At 34.3% G+C, this 19090-nt stretch overlaps 3 protein-coding genes across 3 annotated transcripts; 1 reads left to right on the forward strand and 2 right to left on the reverse strand.

Annotated features, from left to right (window-relative positions):
* The first annotated feature begins 209 nt into the window (after positions 1-209).
* On the forward strand, positions 210-5068 carry LOC143569025 (glycerophosphodiester phosphodiesterase GDPDL3-like). Its single transcript, XM_077055033.1, has 9 exons — positions 210-330; positions 1207-1500; positions 1640-1752; positions 1834-2335; positions 2446-2484; positions 3359-3643; positions 3770-3912; positions 4024-4510; positions 4611-5068. Exons 1-9 carry the CDS (start codon positions 210-212, stop codon positions 4901-4903), a joined length of 2277 nt encoding a protein of 758 aa, XP_076911148.1. The 3' UTR covers positions 4904-5068.
* Positions 5069-8937: 3869 nt separating this feature from the next.
* Positions 8938-11492, reverse strand: LOC143569026 (small ribosomal subunit protein eS8-like). Its single transcript, XM_077055034.1, has 4 exons — positions 11425-11492; positions 10143-10473; positions 9593-9762; positions 8938-9057 (listed from the first exon to the last, which is right to left on the reverse strand). Exons 1-4 carry the CDS (start codon positions 11478-11480, stop codon positions 8979-8981), a joined length of 636 nt encoding a protein of 211 aa, XP_076911149.1. The 5' UTR covers positions 11481-11492; the 3' UTR covers positions 8938-8978.
* Positions 11493-13710: 2218 nt separating this feature from the next.
* LOC143569027 (chloroplastic import inner membrane translocase subunit TIM22-2-like) lies at positions 13711-17900 on the reverse strand. Its single transcript, XM_077055035.1, has 5 exons — positions 17816-17900; positions 15683-15747; positions 15512-15584; positions 15380-15433; positions 13711-13999 (listed from the first exon to the last, which is right to left on the reverse strand). The coding sequence occupies exons 1-5, from the start codon at positions 17835-17837 to the stop codon at positions 13752-13754; spliced, it is 462 nt and encodes a 153-aa protein (XP_076911150.1). The 5' UTR covers positions 17838-17900; the 3' UTR covers positions 13711-13751.
* Between the last annotated feature and the right edge of the window lie 1190 nt (positions 17901-19090).

A 19090-nucleotide genomic window follows, 5' to 3' on the forward strand; every position in this document is an offset into this window, starting at 1 on the left:
TAGCGCTCGTGAGTGTCTCCCACTAATAATAAATCGGAAGGTGGCGAAGAATATATATACCATACGTACAAATTGCGTGCATCTCTTCACTAACAATAAATTTGCAACAGTACTACACTCATATTCTGAAATCTGCTACTGTAACAACAACAACAACAACAACAACAACAACAACAATCAATCACGCATTAGGCATTGGGATTCCAGCAATGTGCAAGCTCCGATGGCTATTCAGCCTGTTCATCTGCTACGTATCCTTGGCCGCTGCAGCTCAAGGATCCGGTAGTGGTAGTAGTAGTAGTAACACCAGTCCGTGGCTAACTCTGAAAGGTAATAAATACTACAACTGATTTTACTCTTTTTCTGCGTTATATTCATTCGGAGAATGAATGATTTCAGTTTCGTAGGAATTAGGCTTCTGGAAAGGAGATTGTATGTGATTTTAGTCAATTCTAGGGTTAGCGTCTATAGCAGCTAGGTTTAAGCAATCAAAGGAGTTATGATTATAGATATCGTTTCGTGTTAATGGTCGATTGATTGGTTGAAGTTATATATATTTAATAAGATACTTCTAACTGTATGTTTAAATGTATAACTTTGGGGGACTTATGGAGCATGCATGTTAATCATGAAGGAAGGTTAGATAGCACACCGTGATTTGTTTTTATAAACTTTATTTAAATTTTGAGGAATTAATTAGTGCTGTGGAAGTGAGGATGCAGGTAATTTTGGTGTTTAAGCTCAGTTCGAGTATAGAACGAGTTTGAAAAAGGTTTAAGCAATGTAAATGAGGTAAGAATTTGTGATATGTTACTTTATGAAAGATCTATGCGTAGAAGATTAGGCGATTTTAGACAAGCTGAATGGCTTAATGCATATGATTTTATTTTTATAAACAGTCGATTGATTGCTCGAAGTTCTAACTAGTAATGTTTTATTTAGCCAAAATACTAAGTAGAACTGGTTTCCACAACTGTTATATGATATCATGATTTTTAAATAGAAGTCATTATACTAATTAATATAGTATATGGGACTATAGGGTCCAATACCTCATGTACATAATATTACTGACTTATCTGCATTACATTATATAGAAACTTTAGGGTTGGTCGTTGCAAGTTGTCATCTGTGTGCATTTGGACTTTTGAGTACAAACTTTAGCTATGTTTTATAATATGAAGTATGCTTTCTATCATTTTGCAGGAAATCGACCTTTAGTTGTTGCGCGCGGTGGTTTTTCTGGATTATTTCCTGACTCAAGTATCAATGCCTACCAAACTGCTTTGAGTACTGGTGTATCTGACATGATCTTGTGGTGTGATGTGCAACTCACTAATGATAATGTTGGGATCTGCCTTCCAAATCTTAATATTGACAATGGTACCACAATCTCTTTAGTGTATGATAAGGGGAACAAAACCTACCCTGTGAATGGGGTGTCTATGTCAGGATGGTTTCCTGTGGATTTCTCATTTGGTGACCTAGACAATGTATTCTGTAAGTTCTAACCGATAAGTCAACAACTCCGCATTTTCTTTGACTTAAAAGTGACATTCAATGTCAAATATTAATTTGAGCTTAAAGTATGACTTTCATTGATGCTGCTTACTTACAATCCTGTTTTGCACTGCAACAGTAACACAGGGCATCTTTTCTAGAAGTCCAGTTTTTGACGGCACATTACAAATACTTCCAGTTGAAGATCTTGTTAATGAATTGAAACTACCTGGACTGTGGTTGAACATTCAGGTGATTATTGGTTTATAGTCTATAACTGCATAAAGTTGCAACTTCTAGTTGTTAACGATCTTTCTCTTTACACCTTTGCAGCATGCTGCATTTTACAGCCAACACAATTTGAGCATGAGACATTTTGTTATCAACACATCAAGAAACACTGCTATTAACTACATATCATCTCCCGAGGTTAACTTTCTGAGAAGTGTGGTGACAAGATTCAAATCAAGCAAAACCAAACTAGTTTTCCGTTTCCTAGGACAAAATGAAACCGAGTCGTCAACCAACCAAACATATGGTTCTCTTTTGACTAACCTTGCATCAATCAAATCATTTGCTTCTGGAATTTTAGTTCCTAAATCATATATATGGCCTGTGGATAAAGATTTATATCTGCAACCATCTACCTCACTGGTGTTAGATGCTCACAAGGCGGGTCTAGAAGTTTTTGCCTCTGATTTTATGAATGATGTGCCATTTGCATATAATTACAGTTATGACCCTGTATCAGAGTATCTCTCTTTTGTTGATAATGGAAAATTCTCAGTGGACGGTGTGCTTTCAGACAACCCAGTTACTCCATCCATAGCGTTTGGTAAGTTTAGCACCGATTTTATTTCTTTTTTGATGTTGCTCTCTGTATATTGTAATATATGAACCCCATTTTCTTTTCTTTTCTGAATTCTTATTCTTTTAACCCTGCAGATTGCTTATCTCACCTGGGAAATAATCAATCTCGACAAGGTCAGTGTTTTAAATGGTTTTTTTTTACCGAGTTGATTCAGTAATTGATGTTTGAAAATGGCTAAGGTGGCCATTCTGATCCTTTTACCTTTAAATGGGCCGATTTGGTTTGTGTTTTGTTTTAAATGGGTCAAATGGGTTAAATAAAAGAAAGTAAGGGGAACCGGTCAAAGTATCAAAAGGACTGAGAGTCGCACAAAGTCTATTTTACTCCATACAACCTCCTAAACAGTTCTATTCAAAATTTCAAATAATATTATTTGTCTAGTCATAATTAGCTGTAGGGCTGTTAAAGGACAGAGCCAAACCGAAGGAGACCTTGTTCCTGTTCATTTGTTCAGATTCTATCCGGACAAATGGATGGTTCACGAACACATTGCCAAACGAAATTTCGTTTTGTATCTGTTTGTTTAGGAAATGAATTGTACGTGTTCATTTGTGTTTGTTCGTTAACTTGTTTAAACTTTAAACGAACACAAATGGACACAAACGAGCATAAGCAAATACATACAGACATAAATGAACACAAACAGACAATGAACATAAACAAACACAAACAGGCACAAACAGACAAACAAACGTAAACGAACACGTATTAGTACGAGCAATAAAATCACCCAAAAATCCTGAAGTACATGACACACTATCCAAAAAACCTTAACATAATTATATCAAAATAATGTCTTGGAGTTCAAAGTTTCGCAAAACATCTAGTGTTTAATGGGTCAAACCAACCCAGCCCAGCCTGTTCTGATCCATGCTTAAACGCCTTTTACAAACTGAACTATTTTGACCTGTTGGCCCACCCGCTCATCTTGACACGTGTGATGTAATTTTGGACTGAAAATAGCTCCTTATTTGTTCTTTCATTTAGCAAAACCATTAATCATCACATCTGAAGGAGCAAGTGGGGACTACCCTGGTTGTACTGATTTAGCATACAAAAAAGCTGTTTCTGATGGAGCTGATATCATTGATTGCCCTGTTCAGATTACAAGTGATGGGATACCAATTTGTTTAGGTTCTATAAACCTCCTTGATAGAACAACAGTCGCACAAGCAGGTTTTAACAACCTTACGTTAGCCATTCCTGAGCTTCATGAAGGTTCTGGAATATTTACCTTCAGCCTTACATGGAGCCAGATTCAGAGCTTGAGACGTAAGCATACGATTCTCATTTAGTTATGAGCTAGTCAGTTTTGATTATGTTCTATTTTAAACAATTCTCATTATTTGTGTCTTTCTATATATCTCCTTACTGATCTTTCTGGTTTTTTTTTGTTAGCTGTAATATTCAACACATATAAGAACTACTCTATGTCACGTAATCCAAAGTTCAAAAATGATGGAAACTTTATGACCTTGGCTGACTTTCTGCACCTTGCAAGTAATTCTACTTCTATTTCTGGTGTCTTGATCAACATTAAGGTGAGCCTATGCTCTCCTTGTCTATTTTCTCATTATTAATTCAATTTAATTGATAACAGTTTTATATTATAAAAAATAAAACTAACATCATTTTGGTTCTTTAACATCCAGAATGCACCATACTTAGCAGCAAATCGAGGATTTAACATTGTAGATGCAGTTCTTGATGTACTGGATAACTCTACTTACAAAGATCAAAAAACCAAGAAAATATTAATCCAATCTTCGGATGGCGGGGTTTTGAAATTATTCAAATCAAAAAGCAACAGGCATGAGCTTGTGTATGAAATCAATGAAAACATTCGTGATGCTCTAAATTCAACAATCTCAGAAATCAGTGAGATTGCTAATTCTGTTGTTGTTAGAAAAGAATCGGTCTTCCCTAAAAATAAAGGATTTCTGGTTGGTCAAACTGATGTTGTGGAAAAGTTTCAAGCGTTTAGGCTCCCGGTTTATGTACAGGTTTTGAATAATGAGTTCGTTTCACAGCCATGGGACTTCTTATCTGACCCGTATGTTGAACTAAGTTCATATGTTATGGGAGCTGATGTTGATGGTGTTGTTACTGATTATCCAGCCACCACAGCCCGTTACAGAAGTAAGTCTTTTTGCATATTAGTAAACTCATTAACTATCAAAAACCATTTTCTCATAATTTCTAGGATTTATTTAATTTTCTAAAAATTTTACAAATGTAGGTAGCCGGTGTTTAGAATTACCACCGGATCAGATCCCACCATACATGATTCCTGCTAAACCAGGCCTATTACTGGAATACATGACACCGCAGTTTATGCCACCAGCTGAGGCCCCCAACCCGATCCTAACGGATGCTGACGTGGCAGATGCACCTATCCTTCCTTCCATAAAGAAATCACCTCCGCCAGCTGCTGGCAATTCAACATCACCTAGCGGTCAACCACCTAAAGCCGCCGCTAGGATTCTGTTGGCTTCTTTGATCACCGTGGCGGTTGTCTTTCTCGTGACATGAAATGTTGGCGATCAGTCGATCACATGGTTAGTTTTGATTTGCAACCACATCTACAACCATTGTGCATTGCCTTTATCATGAACAATTAGAAAAATAGCACTGTAAAAAGTTCATACAAGATATTGATGATAATACATATTTCTACAGCATAGCTTAAAGTTTTTGTTAAACCAGTCAAGTAAATCTATATTTCCTTTTAATCCAAAATAGTAACAAGAAAAATTCCTTTAACCTAATTTATTATATTAACGTACCTAAACGTGTTAGATTGATGAAATGTGCTCTTCTAAGTGTAAAAATTACTAATGTGGAAATTTTGTATTGATTATATAAAATATATGAATTTGTTTTTAAAACAGTCACCTTTGATAAGGTGATGTTTAAAGCCTCTACCACATATGTAATAAATACATATGTTTTAGGGAAATTCCTAAAATGTCTAGAGATACCATTTTGGTTCTAATGAATAAAAGGTTCCAAGAATGCCGTCAACAAACACGTCTTTGACGACGTGTTAGGCCGCAACGTGTCTTTCACGACCTGTTAGCCTCCAACGCGCGTCTATCACGACCTGTTAGCCTCTAACATGCATTTCACGACCTGTTGCCTCTAACGCGTCTTTCACGACATGTTTGGCCTATTAATTTTATACATATTTGGTTTCTCTTTTATAACTTGTAATATATATATATATATATATATATTGAATATGTCGTTGAGACATGTTTATTTATTTATTTTTTACATGTCTTAAATTTTGCTCAAAACCGAGTGTCGAATTGATATCGAAATGTTCAATAAATGCTTACTAAAATTTGACCAGACTCGTTTTAAGTAAAGTTTATTACAATACGCAGATAAAAATAAGTACGTCTCTAACGGTATATTTTGAACTTTATAAAACTTTATGCATTACAAGTTATTAAAAAACTAAATACGAGCAAAGTTAATATAATAATGTAATATTAAAAAAATAATTAATAGGGCAAACATGTCATGAAAGACGTGTTAGAGTCATGTCGTGAAAGACGCACATTAGAGGCTAACAGGCTATGGAAGACGCGTTGAGTCTTAACACGTCGTCAAGTTTACATTTCTGTAAACATTATGGGAACAAAATTGGAATCCCGTTAATGAGACATTTTGAAAAATTTTCTAAATTTAATTATGAACGGATTTGTCTTTTATTAATAGTAGCCAGTAAACTCATTTGCGTTAACATAATTTATAATGGTCGACAGTGCCGGCTTAAGGGTGGTGCAACCCGGACAACCAGCCGGGGCACTTATTTTCCGGGGGCATAAAATTATATGTATATTAATTTTTTTTATAGAATATAAATAAATCTTCATTCCCTTGTTATTTATTGGGCCAGAGGCGGAACTACAGGGGGTCAGGAGGGTCCGTTGACCCTCCGGCCGGCCAAAATTTCAGTTTAGTACTTATATATACCGGAATCAATGCTGTTGTAGCGATAAAGTTTAACACCTTGAAATGATGTTGTTAGAGTACTTACACTGAAAAGAAGGGTAAAACAAATTAATCGGACCAGATTCAAGGTTAAATTGCAGCAACGAACAGAGGTGTTTGAGCTTTTGGTTTGTAGAAGAGAAGGTGCAGAGAGTAGGTGGGTGAGAGTGAGCTTTTTGAGGTCCAGATTAAATTAAAGGAGAAAAAAGAGTATTATTTAATTACTTTTATTAAATGATGAAGAGTATTAAAATTAAACAAAATTAATAACTAATAAATCTTTTAAGTTGAAACGTAATTTCTCTTGTTATTTTTATGTATTTATATTATATTATGCGGATTTGATATATTCACTTTTTTTAATTTTAATACAATATGTTGTTTTACTTTATTTATTTCAAATTTATTAACATTCTTTACTATTATTATTTCTATATTTTTGCTATTTTTATTTTTATAACGTTAATGTCGGTTAAAAAAATTATCTTATATATTTCGTTAATCGTTAGGGTCTATGGGCCTTTTTTTGTACGTTCGGCCTAAGTATTTGAATTCTCATAGACGGACCTGATGGTCGACAACTTCAGATTTAAAACAACGGTATATAATAATAACCCAGGGAAAAGTTAAAAAAATGTAAAAAGTTAAAAAAATGTAAAGGCAGAAGAAAATGAGAATTGTAAGAAAAATTTGTGGAAAAAAAAAATTTAAAGACATAGTTTTGTGATGAGAAAATTTCCAAAATAAGTATTTATGAAACAAATTTCTAGTTTTAGGCAATGTTTTTAAACCCGGACCGAACCGGCCGGTCGGACCGGTCCGACCGGGACCCGGTGCCCTCAGCGGTCCGGTTGATGCTACTTAGCCCGTTTTTATAAAACCGGCCGGTTCTTGAAATTTCCGGTCGACCCGAAACCGGTGAACCGACGGTCAGACCGACAATTTTAGATATGTGTGTTGATTTTGCTCAAAACTAACAACATATGGAGCAGACTACGATCCATTCTTGTTCAAAGCCACCTTTGAGCCAGCCTTGTATGATATAGACGGAATATTTTGATAGAAGAAACATGAAGATGAAAGAGATGTTGATGGTGGAAAGTGGACAGCCTCCACAAATGAACTACTTTCAAGTTTCAAAACCCTAATAACACAGTTTCTGTTGGGCTTTATTGAAAAGTGATTTTTTTCCATTTAAAATGGGCCTTTTGGACACATGCTTTTTTAACTTAATCCTTGAAAACGTAAGAGAATTTATTTTCCATTGTTACAGTAAGTAACCATATTTCACTCATTAGTCATCATATAATATATACATATACTAGGCATCATGTAATATATATAACTAAGGTATACCGAAGAACTTAAAATTAATATAAATACGGTGTATGACATGATGACGATTGTGATGTATATTTTTTAAGTTCCATGAAAGTTAGCTTTTTTTATATGTATACTATTATATATAATTATATATTTGTGTGTATACATATATATCATTTATGACGTCATCCGGGTCAATGTTTGGTCCGACCTCTCGGGTCCGTCCGACCTTTGACCCAATAGGTCGTCCGGGTCGATCTCCGGTCCGGGTCTGAAAACATTGGTTTTAGGTGTCATTTGAAAAAAAATTCAGAAATACGTATTATAAACTAGTCGTGACGAGTAGTTTGTACAACCAATTAAAAGTTGTCGCGTGCCCTTAAACTAACCGTAACGAGCACATTCACTAGTCATTTACTCGTCACGACTAAATAAGTTTCATACCTCGTAATCAACGTCCCACGAGTAATTTATAAGTCCTTTAGTCGCGACTAGTAGTTTACCATGTTTACATTCCATACACGAGTAATTTATTAGTAGTTAATTCGTCGCGACTAGTATAATCTTATAATTTACTCGTCGCGACTAAATGACTTACGAATTACTCGTGGACGTTGATTACGAGGCATGAAACTTATTTAGTCGTAATGAGTAAATGATTAGTGAACGTGCTCGTTACAGTTAATTTAAGGGCACGTGGCAAGTTCTAATTGGTTTCTACAAGTTGCTCGTCACGACTAGTTTATAATACTTATTTCTGAAACTTTTACAAATAATACCTAGAACTAGAAATTTGTTTTCATAAATGCCAATTTTGAGAATTTTCCCTTTTGTAATCTTAACACAAAATCATATCAAAGATAAAAGACACAATTAATGACAAAAATAAACAAAAAACACAACGATAAATAAAGAGACACAATAACAAGACGGTGAAAACATTTTTACGTTTTTACTTTTTTATTTGAGTTATGATTTTTTTTGTTAACCAACCCAGTTGTTTGTCCGGTTCTAATCCAACCAGTAGCTATCTAGTTGCAAAACAAAACCCTAAACGAATCATCACAGTCATCATCTGAAAGACAAATAATTCTTGAAACTTAAAAGTAAAGACCACTTAAACGCTTTTAAGCCTTAAAAACTCATCAAGCACGCGTCATTTGAAGGTCATGACACCAAACGCAAAAAGATAGTCAACATTCAAAATAAGTCAAAGCTCTTATCATGCCATTCGTCAAATATAAATAAGAAATACAAATCTATTATCATAAAGAAAAATGCTCTAAGCAGCAGTACCTTTTCCTTTCTTTTTCTGGAGCTTCTTCATGTAGAATTCAAGCTCTTTTCCTTCCAAGATGTATCTGAAATTGTGCAAAAATTGAGTTGGAACTTAGAATTCCAAGTTTAAAAAAATTTATATGTAACTACAACTCTACAAGTATCAATACATGACGAACTGTTTAATACATGACCACCCATTTAAGTGGAGAACAAGAAATCACTTTTAACACTTGTAGTGCTTTTAGGTAATGTATTCGCTCTATAAGACGTGTTCTCTATTAGATATCCAATGCATGATATTGTTTTTCATTTATCGTCTGTTTCGTTACACGTTTTATATTAGTTTATGTTTCTTACTACATTAATATATCTGATTATATCATCAAATAACAATTATAAACTAGTGTTAGAGATATTGACATTAATAAAAAGTTTCTCATTACACTCCAAATGAATCCACTTTTAAGGTTCAAACTAATTATAGAAAAAAGTTTTTAAAAAAAAATGGGTGATACAACAGCGATTACCTAATTTACTATTTTCACCGCTGACATTAAAAACAAAAAAACTTTTTTTAGAATTTGAAACCAAGGGTGATTAGAAAGAAATACGTACCCATCAGCACGACCACATTGCCCAGGTCGTGATGAGATGGCAGCTAAAAGACGACCGCTGGAAAACTGCTCTTCAACATGCGGGTCCAGCTTGCGTTCCTCTTGACGTTTTTCAAGTTTCCTCACAACATGATTACTCTTTTTGGCCTCCTCTGTTGCACCTTCTGCTTCCTATTAACCAATCAAAATAAAAAATAGAGAAAATTACTGTTTGCGTCTCTGTGGTTTTAAGGCGGAGGCACAATGAGTCCCCGAAAATTTTTTTGAACTGGTTGAGTCCCCTTGGTTTCACAAACAAACCATTTGAGTCCCTTTGGTTTCAGAAACGAACAATTTGAGTCCCTGTGGTTTTAGTAAAATGAAAGTTTTACCCTGAAAGTTAAGTAACGGCAGGGACTCAAATGGTTCGTTTCTGAAACCACAGGGACTCAACCAGTTCAAAATTTTTTTCGGGGACTCATTGTGTCTCCGTCTTAAAACCACAGGGACTCAAACAGTAATAAGTTATCAGAGGTTTAATCAATATTAAAAAATCATAAAACAAGACATACCTCACCCTCCTTTTTGACTGCGGCAGTTTTCTTCTTACGGCCGATGTCAACACCATAGTGTTGCAGATACCATTGCTTGAATGGTGCAGCGTCCACCTGAACAATTGCACTCTTGACAAGTGTCTGGGTTCTGACCAACTCGTTGTTAGATGCATTATAAACTACATCCAAAATACGGGTCTTTCGGGTCACAGCCTCACTTCCCCATGAGTAGTTACCTGTGTCCAACCTCAAAGCCCTCCACTTGACATTACCACCACGAACTCTAACCCTCCTAACAGTCTTGTTGCTGGAAATCTTGGTATTGGCTGGCTGCCTTCCGAGCTCATACCTTATCAAGAACAAAATTAAAATCTAAATAGGTTTGTTACAACAAAAAAAAACTATATGCGCAAACAAGAAGTGCAGAAAGTTCTACTACACATAAAATGATTATAAACTCGAATCAAATGTCAGAAAAACATATGAAATAAAAACATATGCAATCTCAAACCTCAATTTTGAAACCAGCTGTTTAATTTATATATATATATACCAGGCTAAGCAGTTAATGCTATCTATGCAGCCAATCTCAGTGGTATCTCGGTTATCGGTCCTCATGTGAAATATCGGTCAAAATATCAGTACCGATAATATCGGCACTGATATTCCCAACATCAGCATTTTAAGTCTTAATTTTCTACTTTAGTGTTTAATGTTGGTGTTTCAAGTATTAATCAGTTCCTACCTGCTACAATTGTTAGTGTTGCAAAAGGTTAATTTGTTAATAGGAGGAAAATATACTGAATTGTTTAGTGTTAAAGTGCTATGTATATATAAATTCCACATGATATTCACATTACCGATATCCCACCAATATCTCAACGCAATAACCTATATCTCAAATATCGGTTCTCGGCCGATATCCGATATTTTTCCGCATTAACTGCTTAGAATGCTATATATAATTTTATTATATTATAAATTTTATGAAGCATTCTCTTCACCTAGTAGCATCTATAATAATCAATAAACAGGTTACAGGATTCTAAAAGTTCTAGGTCATGCCAAAATATATCTACATTAGTTTATTGTTATGTTTCAACTTTTATCAGTTTGGCTTTGGTTTTATAATGTTGAAAACCAGATAACTGAATGTGAATACACCAACTAGATAACATAACAATTAAAGGTAGCTCTTAGCGACAATGATAATAAAACAATGGCTGTAGATAACAATTGAAGCACACATTACATAAACAAGAAGCAAACAGCTCAAATTATTAGCGTATATAAGTCTTACTTTCGCTTCTTTCTCCAGGCCTTCTTCTTGCCTCCGGTAGCACGTCTCTTGTGCATGGAATCTCTGGAGATACCTGAAACAACAACAGCAACGGTGAATCTGGCATGGCGAAGAAATGAAGAAAGTGATTAGTGTTAGTGTGTGTACCCATGGTTGCTGCTGCTGCTGCTGCTGATCCTCAGGTAAGGTTTATGGTCCAAATTAGGGTTTCATCACAACTTAAAAGGCTCAAGGGAAACCTAGTCTATACACAATTACCATCCTATGCATCTTCTTCTAAGCCCATTGGGTTTATTTCTTATTGACTTGTTTTTAGTGGGTTAGCTTAGACTTTAAAAAAAAATCAACTTTGGGTATGTTTTTAGTGGGTTAAAGCATTCTCATATCACAAATAAACCAGTTAACCGGAATCTAACCGATTTATACCCGAAAGTCTAACCGGTTACCAACCTATCTTAACCGTCGGTTAGTAATCGATTTATATTATTGATTTCAAAACCGGTTAACTGATTGTTTATATTATGTTATTAAAAAACGGTTTTTAATCGGTTATTCGTCGACCAGTTAACCGATTTTTTTTTAATATTTTATCAAAACCAGTAGTACCCGACCCGATTAACCGGTCTAACCGGTTATTTCCCATAAAAAAACCGGTTAGAAAATTAACCGGTTATTGGTTAACCGATTTGTGCACCTCTACTCATCTGTATTATTGTGAGTGGTTCTCTAGTTGTTAGTTGTTGTGAGTGGGAAAGATAGAGAAACTTTTGTTCGTGAGTAAATTTGAAGAAACATTGTTCCTCTATTTTTTTTAATATTTTTTTAAAGTGGTAGTGAGTGGAGGAGAGAAAAGATAATGATAAAAGTATGAACAAATATTATTTAATTGGAAATGAAAGAGAAAATATAGTTTTTTTAGTGTAATTATAAAGATGGAGATAGAGATGTTGTTGTGAATCCTCTTAGTTTTATAAAATTAACGTAGTTGGCTTTATGGCATGGGGTGTGGTTAAGACAAAGATCTCAAGTTTGAAACCTGACTTAAAAGGGTTTCCTACATTTGTTGGTTTACTCTTTGATGGTGGTTCTTGGATGAGTCAGGCTCGGAGTGTCAAAATCACAATGCACGGTTGACATCCCGTCTCAGGAAGGCTCGTCAAAATCGTATTCTATGGTTATGATTCTATCATATATGTATTGGTTATGAGTAGTTGTGACTAAAGGAGGGGAAAATGCTATGTGAGAATGTTAAATTTTGGTTTACACTATTTATACTGTATAATTTTTTAATTTTTTGAAAATGGTTGTGAGTGGAGGAGAGAAAATATAATAATAAATGTCTAAAAGTTATTATTTGATTAAAAAGAAAAAAAGAAAATACAGTGATTTTTAGTATAATTATATATGAATATAAATAGAGAACGAGCTGTGGTTTAGTTTAACAAAAAATAAAATCTAGCACAATTGACTTACCAATTTATAGAAGTAAAAAAAAAGAAATGTTATGTATATGATATCAACTCCTAACCACCAGAATTGTATGACTTTGTGGCTTTGTGCTCCTCATACAGGCCATATAACATTTTCTCCATGTTTGACAGCCCATATGGCTATTATTCTCTGTGTATGGATGGTACTAAGGCATGCTACTTGTGTCTGGAAGCAACAGACTTTGTTTAGCTCTAATCGTTAAATTTCTTGGTAAAGAGTGCGTGTTACCTGTATCTGTCTGAATATAAATGGACTTTGTTTAGCTCTAATCATTGAATTTCTTTGAGTAAGAGTACGTATGTCACTGGTACTACTATTTTAATGATAGTTAAATACTATTATAAATATTCAAACTTTTTTAAACGGAATAAAAACTTTTGTGTATTTACAATTTATGTTTCTATTTCTTATTAACATACTACTTTGTATGTTTCTATTCCTTATTAACAATACTCAAGAATGAGATGCATATTGTTGTGTAAAGTTATTAATTTTGAAGCTTAAGTAGTTAATTTTTAATGTCCACGCTAAATAGTAGCTTAAATGTTTAATTTCAAACATTTGATAATAACTTAACTCTTTGCTTGATTTTTAACAAACCCTGAATTTGATTGTAGATAAATACCAATCAGGTTTACAGTGCTTACGCAGTTCACTAAAAGAGCTTTGGTTACGACCCATTTGACCCGTTTTAAAAGTATATGAAATGTTAAACGGTATTCTTAAATTTTCAAAAAGCAGCCTCCAGAAACACAAGCATGTCACCAAAAATTTACAAAAGACAGTGAGCGAAAACTTCTAAAAGGTAGGAGACACGATTCATATCATCAGATTGGCTAACGTCTGCGAAAGTTGACTTTTTTGCTGGTTTGGTCAATGGCCTTGCAGAAGGAAGAAAACGATTCCTTGAGTTCATTGGGAAGAGGAAAGCTCAAAGATGGAAGTATCCCATGGTCTTGTTGACCCGACGTGGCCCGGGAAAAAAAGGAATGAGCCATTGCGGGCTGCTGTTTGTTAAGTCCTTCTATTATGAATGAAAACGCACCAAACGTGATGCAACTCTGCAACAGAGCCTGTGGTGCACCTGGAGAATAAAATAAATAAATAAACTATATTACGTTGTAAAAGTCGATTAAAACGGAAAGAACATGCAGAAATTTCTCCAAACCATATTATACGAATAAAAAAAATCACAAGCAGATAATTCTTTGGCTGGATATATAATCAGGTTTTGGGTTGGCAAATATAACCCGCTTAAAAACGAGTCAATGAGTCATGTTTAAGTCGGCCGATTTAAATAAATGGGTCGCGCTTGGGTTGGCCCGTTTAACTTGCTTAGTTAAACAGGTCGAGGCATTAGCCCGTTTATGACCCGCTAAACCCATTATTTTACAACCCAATTAACACGTATACAACTCCATTATGGCCACTAGGGGTGAGCAAATTCGGTACCAATTTTATACCGTCGGTACTGAATCGGTACCAAGTTTTGAGTTTTCGGTACCGGTATGATTCGGTACGGTACCGGTATTTCCCGAATTTTGCATGAAATACCGGTACCAAAAATTTGTGATTTTCAGTACCGGTACCGATCTCATCCCTAATGGCCACCAACCAGTTACACGTTTAGATAAAGGGATTAAACAGGTCGTGCTTAAGACTACTTGTTTTATTAAACGGACGTGCTCAAGATGACCTTTTTAACACGTTCGATTAAAAGGTCATGTTTAGGTCTACTTGTTTAATTAAGCGGGTCGTGTTCAAGATGGCCTATTTAACATGTTTAGCTAAACAGGTGGAGCCATTAACCCGCTTAAGCAATTTTTTGCAACTCACCAACCAAAGTAACACGCTCACAACTTCATTTTTAACCACCAACCCGTTTAATTTAGACAAATGGGTCAAACAGGCCATGCTCTAGATAAATAATGTTATTGACACGAATAAAAATCTGGGTCGTGTCCGGGTTGAACTTTTCAACTCGTCAACCCAACACGATTCACATCCCTATCATTTTCTAACAGCCTGCTATACAGTTTTAATTATTTCAGACAATATTTATGTAAATTATGTAAATAATAATTAAACAATTAAAAAAAAATTGTTGACAGGTTAACCCGACCATATCCGACGACCCATATCTAAACTTACATGTTTACCTGTTTTAGCTTTTAACCCATTAGTCCCATTAAGCAGCCCATTTGACCATCCCACTTTTCCACATGTCCTCTTTCTGTTTGCTTAAATGAGAATATGTTTGGGATTGCGTTTCAGAATAATCGGTTTGTATAAAGCTAGTTTAAAACCACTTTTATCTTATTAATGATTCTCTAATAAAATCAGATAAACTCTTTGTAAAAGCAATTCCAGAATAAGCAATTAAACTCTTCATTTCTTCAGCATAATTATGAAGCTACCTTTTCAGTTAAACTAGCAGAACTACATAACTTGTAAGCTATCATACCTGGAATACTTAAAGCAAGACCAGTACAACATCCAGCTACACCTGCATTAATGACTGTAAAAACAAAGTTATATTATTGTTATCTAAAATCGATCTTGTCATAATTCAAATCATCATTTAAATATTTAGTACCATCATCTTTCCCTCGAAGCCTCTTTAAGAAACATACAACCAAACTGTGGACACCAGACAGAACTGCAAAAGTCTGATGAGAAATAAAGAACGATCAAACATAATAAATTAATAAATAGCTTCCATAAGTCAATGTCAAGTTGCAAGTTGCAACAATACAATATGCATTACCTTAGCAGATGATCCTGCCTCTCTGAATGAACCTTTAAACCCTTGTTTCTTAAACAGTCCAGAACCTTAAAAAACCCAAAAAAACGGCGGTCAGAACAGCCGTTCCGAAAACAAAAGGGCACAAAAATAAATATAGCAGATCTTTTCTTCACATTTGAATATGCAATAATTTACATTATTAAAAAATAAAAAATAAAAAATAAAAAACAGATTTTTTTGTGTACTGCATCAGCATAACTTGTAACAAAACTAAAGCCCTCCAATCACAAAAGAAGAGAAGAAATCAAAGTTCAGCCGGCTCAAATAGAATATGTGCAGCAAATTGACCATTCACAGTTAAAACACCAAATACAATCTACCTATACTATTAAAGCAAAACAATGTATCCGCATGCCCTCTTTCTAGACCATCCACCTATGCTGCCACTTAATACAATTTTCATTTATATAATTGCCACATATTCACTAATTAATGTTTTCTAGAATCATAATCAATTACCACAATTAATTATTTATAACTCATTTTGTGCACCCTTTTTAGTTTGACCATTTATAAAATTATTAACAAAGTTACAAATTTAACTTTAAATGTCATAATAAATGAAATTTTTAGATACTTATTAATTATAAAATTTTATTTATCATTATTTATATCTTATAAATCCATAAGGTATGTTATTACGTATAGTATTAAATTTAAATTTTTTTGTTGTATTTTTTTAACCACCCGTATATTATACGGGATATATCCTGGTTAACAATAATGGAGGTAAGCTTAACTGACCATTCACACAACAAAAACTCACTTTAACACAACAGTTGTAGTTAATAGCCCTGGTATAACAAGATATAAACTCAAAACACCAAAGGATTCTAACAAAATAATTTAGGTGAGCTTACTGACCATTCACACAACATATAGGCCATTCAGCCAGGATGTGATTGGCTAATTATTCACCATATACAAAATTCGAACAATTAAATTCTTAAAGTAGGGCTGTAAACGAGACAGGTCAGGTTGGGTTCAAAGTTAAGCAAGCGAGCTCGGTCGATTATTTTAATGAGCTGAGAAGGAGAACTCAAGCTCAGGTTATAAGAAGCTTAACAAGCCAGCTCTTTTAAAATTTTAAATCATATGAATATATATAAAATAAAACATAATACTTCTAACAAAAGCATACCAATATAAAAATAGGGTAAACAAAGCAAGGTTGTATTCAAAAACAGCAGTAAGCAACATGTCAAAATAACAGCTTCTGCCTTCGAAAACAAATAAAGTCAATAACAAACTTGAGTCTTTGCATATTTGGTTAAGAAATTGATCTAAATTCAGATAAACAACGCATAACCACATGACAACTTTTGTCAATAAACTGATTTGTTTTATATGCTATTTCACCAAATAATTCAAAACATGGAGCAAAGCCTTAAATTTTGTATAAGTTAGATATTAGTTGCTAATAAAAAAATAATTAGCTAACATTGGTTTCAAATAATACTTAATTAACTTATAAAAAAGGAAAGAAAAAAAAAGTCCCTTAACGATTTTCAGTGTCCTGCCATTAGCAGTTTAGCACCATATATTAATTATTTTGATTCTTAAGCCAAAGGAATATTGTCAACTACGATGCTAAACTGCTAATGATAGAACACCTTAATAATAAAACATCACTTTTCCGTTTTTATAAATTAATTAAGTATTAGTTCCACCACAGCTACACTAATTATATTTTTTCAACAAGTGATATCCAGCTTCACTAAACTTAAGGCTTCTTTATTTGGCCAAATTGCATATAAAACAAACAGATCAAATTCCTATCCAGGGTTGCAATGTGCTTACTTATTTTTCATTTGAATTTAAATAAACCTCTTAACCAAAGTTGCAAGAATTCAAGTTGTTCATCGACCCACATGTTTTAACGAGTCTCACCATCACTATGACTCGCAAGCTGAAAGCTGTTCTAAAAATACATCTTTGCCTTATGCGTTAAAAATTAAAATTGTGCAGCCCTATCTTAAATTGATTAGCCGAACATATAGAATAAGTTGAACAAAATTGTTATCAGCTACATACCAAATCTAATAAACAAGCAATCGATAAATTCAAGAAATATGACGAGAGATGAGATATTACCGTAACCGAAGACGGAGCCCATTAGTCCGCCCCCAGCGGAGTCAGCGGCAAATCGGAAAAGGCAGACTAAAGGTGGACTGGTAGCAGTCGTTAAGGCATCGGTAGGTTCGGAACTAGGTATGGTAACGGTGACGGTGGTGGTGGTTTCACTGCCGGAATCTGAATCGGATGACATTTTTTATCCACAAAGTAAACCCTGGAATTGATCGGTTAATTTATGCGTTGAGTGAATCACCAAACGCGGTCGTTTCGTTCTTTATCTTTGCCTCTTTGGGATGTGATTTGGAGTATAATTGCTTAAATAGCCTCATTTCTAAATAAAACCTGTCTGTTAAAAACGAAATTCTCGAAAAGCTTTAAAGTGGGCTTTTGCTTTTCAAAAAGCAAATAAGTAAAAAAGTAATTCTAAAAGCTCACCCAAACACCCCTAAGGGTATATTTGGCAAAACTGGCTGGTGGCTGGTAGTTGAAAGCTGTAACTGGTAGTTGTTAGCTGTGGTTTTTAGATATATTTAGGTGTTTGGCAGAGTAGCTATAGCTTTTAATAAAACTAGTTGGGTGCCCACGCGGTGCGGCGGAATGCGCGCGGCAACCTGACATCGACCACATAATTAGTGTCGGTACGTGATTCACTTGATAATAGTTCACACATAACTCGAATGCAGACGTGTAATTCGTGCAAATGCAGTAAGCTTGTAACCGGTGGCGAAAATCAAGAAACAAAGCTTTTCAAATAGATAATTTTTTAAACCTACCTTTTTTTATCTGAAACACTTTCCGACCCGGCATCGTTTTAATCTAAAACATGTTCTGACCTAACCCCTTTCGACTCGAAACCATAACGACACGAACCGAACTAAATTAACCCTTTTTTGACTCGTTATGACCCTAATTTGGTCTTACACACGACTCAAACTCGTCTAACTCGACTTGTTGCCAATTCTAACCGGTAATCACGTAGTATACTAATTTTTTAAAGTTAAAGAAGTATGACAATATCATACTCAAATTAAAGAAAGTAAAATACTCTTTTTTATGATGTAATTTGTTTAAAAAAATTATTAACGTGTGAAAAAGTTGGGGGTTCTTAGGAAGTCATGGGGATAGTTAGTTTGAATAAGGATAAAATATGTAACTATTATATAAATTAACAGAAGTTAATGAAAGTTTAAGTACCAAACTTGTAAATTCAAATATAAAAACTTGTAGATTTTTCTCAAACGCTAACGCTAGTAGAATAGTAGCGTTTAAATATGAAGTTTTTTCTCCAAACCT

The sequence above is a fragment of the Bidens hawaiensis genome, unplaced genomic scaffold (assembly GCF_021521415.1).
Source record: "Bidens hawaiensis isolate Kalapana, Puna unplaced genomic scaffold, B.hawaiensis_p1.1 tig00024293_1, whole genome shotgun sequence".
NCBI lineage: Eukaryota > Viridiplantae > Streptophyta > Magnoliopsida > Asterales > Asteraceae > Bidens > Bidens hawaiensis.

What these genes read in the sequence shown, in the direction of transcription:
- LOC143569025 (XM_077055033.1), top strand. Translation starts at nt 210, where the DNA reads ATGTGCAAGCTCCGATGGCTATTCAGCCTGTTCATCTGCTACGTATCC. An exon ending in CCAGATTCAGAGCTTGAGAC is followed by an intron (nt 3,644 to 3,769) that starts GTAAGCATACGA and finishes TTTTTTTGTTAG; the next exon opens with CTGTAATATTCAACACATAT. An exon ending in CACCACAGCCCGTTACAGAA is followed by an intron (nt 4,511 to 4,610) that starts GTAAGTCTTTTT and finishes TTACAAATGTAG; the next exon opens with GTAGCCGGTGTTTAGAATTA.
- LOC143569026 (XM_077055034.1), bottom strand. Translation starts at nt 11,480, where the DNA reads ATGCACAAGAGACGTGCTACCGGAGGCAAGAAGAAGGCCTGGAGAAAG. An exon ending in CAGTCAAAAAGGAGGGTGAG is followed by an intron (nt 9,763 to 10,142) that starts GTATGTCTTGTT and finishes ATTGGTTAATAG; the next exon opens with GAAGCAGAAGGTGCAACAGA. An exon ending in CAATGTGGTCGTGCTGATGG is followed by an intron (nt 9,058 to 9,592) that starts GTACGTATTTCT and finishes GCACAATTTCAG; the next exon opens with ATACATCTTGGAAGGAAAAG.
- LOC143569027 (XM_077055035.1), bottom strand. Translation starts at nt 17,837, where the DNA reads ATGGGCTCCGTCTTCGGTTACG. An exon ending in AGGCAGGATCATCTGCTAAG is followed by an intron (nt 15,585 to 15,682) that starts GTAATGCATATT and finishes ATTTCTCATCAG; the next exon opens with ACTTTTGCAGTTCTGTCTGG. An exon ending in GCTTCGAGGGAAAGATGATG is followed by an intron (nt 15,434 to 15,511) that starts GTACTAAATATT and finishes TTGTTTTTACAG; the next exon opens with TCATTAATGCAGGTGTAGCT.